Source organism: Carcharhinus amblyrhynchos, chromosome 13, assembly GCF_965287045.1.
Source record: "Carcharhinus amblyrhynchos chromosome 13, sCarAmb.v2.hapA, whole genome shotgun sequence".
Lineage (NCBI taxonomy): Eukaryota > Metazoa > Chordata > Chondrichthyes > Carcharhiniformes > Carcharhinidae > Carcharhinus > Carcharhinus amblyrhynchos.
Window position 1 is genome coordinate 33,673,628 of NC_137336.1, and position 5,669 is coordinate 33,679,296.

At 38.8% G+C, this 5,669-nt stretch overlaps 1 protein-coding gene across 1 annotated transcript; it reads left to right on the forward strand.

Moving 5' to 3' along the window:
- Nucleotides 1-2,520: 2,520 nt before the first annotated feature.
- Nucleotides 2,521-3,654, forward strand: LOC145351484 (neuropeptide Y receptor type 6-like). The gene has a single exon (XM_080201080.1). It carries the CDS (start codon nt 2,521-2,523, stop codon nt 3,652-3,654), a length of 1,134 nt encoding a protein of 377 aa, XP_080057206.1.
- The last annotated feature ends 2,015 nt before the right edge of the window (nt 3,655-5,669 follow it).

Genomic DNA, 5,669 nt, shown 5'->3' on the forward strand with positions numbered 1-5,669 from the left:
TAGGAACTGTTCCAGAGTCTAAAGAACCCTGGAAGATGACCACCGATGCATTCACTACTTCTAGAGCCACTTCCTTAAGTATTATAAGGGGTTGGGGGGGAGGGAGGGTGAGCAATGTCTTTCTGCTCCAGTCAGCTATTCTATTTAATGCACCTTCCCCCACCAAGAACACGCCTGGTGGGAGGGGGTGGTGGGGGGGGAGGTGGGAGGGCAGTAAAATCCCCATCTATGTCTCTTGGGGATGGATCTCCTCCAATTGCATCAGCACAGACAAATCTTTTAACCATAGAAAGCAAATAAGCAAAATTACAACAACCTTTACTTTTCCTTATGTGTTTCTGGCTGATATAATTGATGAGTACCTCGGTTGAAATGGATAAAATGACTGGGGTGAGTTGATTTGTACGTTCAATCACCCTCTTCCCAAATATTGATTTTCAGCCAGATGAAGGTACCCTTGAATACTCAGTCTGACTTGGGGAAGAGATGGGCGGCATGATTCTTTCTTTAAATACTGGCAACCCATTTTATGAGTACTTGGTGGAGAATACAGTTGAACAGCCACAAGCTGCTGCCTTCCCAGGAGATTCAACAAGCAGAAGCGAACTCCAGACAGAACGTGAAAGAGGTGAGAAATGGGACTTGCAAGAACAGGCGACACCAATGGCAACAGCCCAACCAGAATACCTAAACTTGACCTTTGACCTCTGGTCAATGATCATTTGAAATTTCCTGGTGCCTGTGTTGACGCATAGTTTGCACCATTTCTGTGGACACACTCACCTCATTAATGACTAATAGGCAGCTGTGATTGTTTGCTCATGTGCTTGTGCATTTTCTAACTTTGTATCCTACCGTCACCTCTACATATGAAATCTGAGCAGCATTAATGCAAACGTTAGCTTGCTATTCAATTTTCAGCAACTCTAGTATCAGTTTTATTGAAACTGTACTCTTGAAATGAATCAGTCATAATGGTGTGAGTAAGTTTACCTATTTAGATTTTACATGCAACCATGACAGCTGTTGGTTCTTTTAGCCACACGCGAAGGTTGTATTCTTGAAGTCTAATTGCAAGTGTACACATGACGCTTACATACCTGATCAATTACTATCTAGCGTTATCGTAAAAAACTATAGGCTGAGTGTTGTGCTTTATGTTAATCAGCTGGTGTCTCTCAAGAAACAATAGCACACAGAATAACACGTTGAATCAGAAAATCACAGAGCCTAAGTGCAGAAGGAAGCCATTTGGCGATTGAGTCTGCACTGGCAACAATCCACCCAGATCCTATCCCCATAACCCCATATATTTACCCTCCTAATCCCGCTTACTCAAAGGGGCAATTTAGCATGGTCAATCAGCCTAACCCACACATCTTTGGACTGTGGGAGGAAATCAGAGTACCCGGAGGAAACCCATGCAACACAAAGGGAACTCCATGCAGGCAGTCACCCGAGGCCAGAATTCAACCCAGGTTCCTGGCACTGTGAGGCAGCAGTGCCACAATGCCGCCCAAATTGTATGAGGTGTAGGGTGCAGATGAGTAATTAATGTGACATGAGAAATATATCTGTACATATTACAGGTATACACATAGAGAGAAAAAGAATCACAGTTTATTCCATTATGAAGCTTTCTGCTTTGTCCCCACAAACTTTATAATTCCATTGTTTGCAATGCAATGAGTGTCAAATGAGACATGAACAATATGGATTGTTTGCATGGGTGAACCTCACAATGACATGTCACCATGGTCACGCCAATGATTCCATTTCACTGTGATTTTTATTATTTGTATCTGTAACCAAAATGTTTGGCAAATGCATTCATGAGGTGAGATCTTCAGCCAGATTCTCTGACCTCGCCCATGGCTGGACATGTCCAGTCCCGCTGCTGTAAATGGAGATTTGGCTGAGAGCTGAATTCTCCGTTCTTGCTGGGAGCAGTAGAGGGGCGTGCAAGACCGGAGAATTCCAGAGCATGTTAATGTAATCTTAAGTCAGTGCCCATAAAGTACTAATTGGTATTTGACAGAAAATTAATATCTTGAGGTTTGAGAAGGACACTTTAAATAGTTTTCGTCACCCAGGGACCACCATCTTCATGAAAAACATTCAATCAACTTATTTTTCAATTGTTTACAAAATCTGCAATGCAAATCACGTCATAAATGGAATGTTGTGTCATTCCATCTAAACAGTCAGCCAGCTGCTTTGACTCTTCAGTGTCTCAAAATGCATTTCCGTAGACCACAATGACAGGATTGAATTGCAAAAGGCTTCCAGTTTCAAAAAGAAATGAATGCCAGTAAAATTGAGTATATGTCAGTAAAAATCCATCACAAGCATGGTGAATTAATCTTGGTTTGCTTTTTGTGTTTGCAGGATAAATTCATAGGAACCAGAAGAGCCAGCTTGGATACCTACAAGTGAAAATCATTATTTTGTGCAAGTATTAGAGATGCAAAAAAATACTTCATCTCAAAATTTATGTGAAGATATTTGTAAATAGATTGAATGATGACAGCAGGTAAAATAGAAGAATCAATGTACAATCACACAATGAATATTTCTGAAGTCATCCCTAATGGCACTAGGCCTCGATTTGCAGATTTTGACTCATGTCAAGCTTCTTCGCCTGTGATGTTCCTGTTGATTCTTGCATATAGTGTAGTGACTATAGTCGGACTTTTTGGGAACCTCTGCCTCATATTTATCATTAAAAGGCAGAAAGAAAATCATAATGTCACTAACATCTTGATTGCAAATCTTTCTGTATCTGATGTTCTTATCTGTATCATGTGCATTCCTTTCACTGTTGTGTACACACTGATGGATTACTGGGTATTTGGAGATGTCATGTGCAAAGCAAACTCATTTATCCAGTGTGTATCTGTTACGGTGTCGATATTTTCCTTGGTGTTGATTGCTATTGAAAGGCATCAGTTAATTGTAAATCCACGAGGCTGGAAACCTGCTGTCTCCCATGCCTGTTGGGGGATTGTGTTGATCTGGTTCATATCTTTGATAATCTCCTTTCCTTTCATCACATTCCATCTGCTTACAGACGATCCTTTCAGAAATGTCTCTTCACACTCAGAATTCTACAAAGACAAATTTGTCTGCATTGAGATCTGGCCATCAGAAATAGATAGACTTGTCTTTACAACGTGTCTCCTTGTGGTTCAGTACTTTGCCCCACTCTGCTTCATATTTGTTTGCTATCTGAAAATCTTTATTTGCCTAAAGAAAAGAAATGGTATGGTAGATAAAATGAGAGAAAATGAGAGCCGAGTAAATGAAAGCAAAAGAATAAACATGATGCTGGTCTCAATTGTAGTGGCATTTACAGTCTGCTGGCTGCCGCTGAACATCTTCAATGTTGTCTTTGACTGGAATCATGAAGTTCTAATGAACTGCCACTATAATCTTGTATTTACACTATGTCATCTGACAGCAATGATATCAACCTGCATTAATCCAATTTTCTATGGATTTCTTAATAAGAATTTCCAGAAGGACTTAAACATGCTAATTCACTGCAAATACCAATCTACCCAGGAAGAGTATGAGAATATTGGCCTCTCGGCCATGCACACAGACATATCCAAATGCTCTCTGAAACTAAACAATTCTTCCCCAAATGTATAATATCACTTTCAAATTGAGCACATTCTAATTACTTGCTAGATCAGTAAAATACATTGAATTTTCATTCAGACGCGTTTACCTTTTTTTTAGTCCATTTACGGGATGTGGGTTTTGCTGGCTAGGCCGGCATTTATTGCCCATCCCTAATGGCCTTTGAGAAAGTGATGATGAGCTGCCTTTTTGAACCCTGCAGTCCTGTGGTGTCGGTATAGCCAGTGTGCTGTGAAACTTTTATTAAATTAATAATAGAAGAAAAAGCTGTTAACGGAAATTTTTTTTAAAGAGAAAGTTTATTCGATCATAAAATTTGCACACTGGCAACAGGCAAGGGAATGGCTTGCCTGGTACAGGTCAATGGTACAATTTCACCCAGGTCTTTGTATTACTTATATACAAGATACTGCTACCAATGTACATTTTACTTTTTATCAGTGTATCACTGTTGCATTCCATAACCCTGAATTTATCTAATTTACAAATGTGTGATCCAAATATCCACATACCTGTGATGTGGAGATGCTAGCGTTTATCTGAGATGGGCACAATAAGAAGCCTCACAACGCCAGGTTAAAGTCCAACAGGTTTATTTGGAATCATGAGCCTTCGGAGTACTGCTCCTTCATCAGGTGAGTCGAGAGTAAGGTTTCAGAAACACTTCCACACTCAACCAGGATCTTGGGCTCATGTCACACTACATGTAACTCCCACCATTTGGCCTGGGCTTCCAAAATCTTACTAACTGTCTTGGCTTGAGACAATTCACATCTCTTTAACCTGTGATTATCCCTCTCTCCTCTCACATTGTCTGCACCTGTAAAGACTTGATTACCTCTAAAGACCTGCATTCCCAACCATTATCTTGCAATTGTGCCTTTGTATATGCCATGTTTGTGAAACCTACCTCTCCACTCACCTGATGAAGGAGCAGCACTCAGAAAGCTCAGGATTTCAAATAAACCTGTTGGATTATAACCTGGAGTTGTGAAATTTCTTACTGTTCATATCTGTAGTTAGCTTTTTTAATTCCTGTACATCAGTAGTTTTTATGTATTAAATAATAATCATCCATATAATGTCTGAATGGTAACAAACACAACTTTCAAAGGCAAGACTTGTCTAATTATTTTTATTTTCATGTATATTTTATCCTCTTTAAAAGAGGTTGGTGCATTTATAGATTTTAATTTACATGGACTCCATTGTGTGAATTCAACATAACGGCCACAGAACGTAAAAGATAACCCAAAACATGTGCAGGCTGAATATTTAATTAAACTCTCATCAAGCAAAGAGAAATTGTCAAAGTATTCATAAAACAAAATGAAACTTTATGGCAAAACAATCACATTTGCACAAACGCTCATGTTAACGCTTATGTATCAGTTCACTAGCTAAAACTGATAAGTCAATGTTTAAATGATACATTGCAATGCAGAAATATTATAGCTCAAATAAAATCAGTCGCACAAAAATCAACATTCTCTGCACATTCATTCAGGTACATATCTATTCGGTAAAACTGAAGTTTATTATGCATTGACTATTTCATGTAAGATATACCACTCTTAAAATATGATTTTGAACAGAATAGAGTTCTCTCTGATTTATTTCTATGAAATAATGTTTTGTTGTGTGTATGTTACCAAGTTACATTTCAAACAGTAAGTTACAACCTACAACTTTCCAATGGTCAATTGACTTGGGCTGTTTCAAAAGTCATTTGTGGCCCCATTTTGATAATGCATGTAAATCAAGTAAAACTATTTTTATTCTACAGCATACCTCATAAGCGCTGCTGTTGAAATGGCACTGCCTTCATATATGGAAGTTTGGCAAACCTTTTTTGTTCATTGACTAAAGCACTGCAATGACACATAATCAGAAATCAACATGACTAAAATAATGCATGACTTCTGGCTCCTACTTCCCAAAAACAATACCAAACATGGTGACCTGAAGGGAAGGTATTCTTCAGATAACTGCACAAGAGCTGTGAAACATACTATACTGTAATG

Excerpts from the sequence above, each read along its gene's own strand:
- LOC145351484 (XM_080201080.1), top strand. The coding sequence starts at position 2,521 with ATGATGACAGCAGGTAAAATAGAAGAATCAATGTACAATCACACAATG.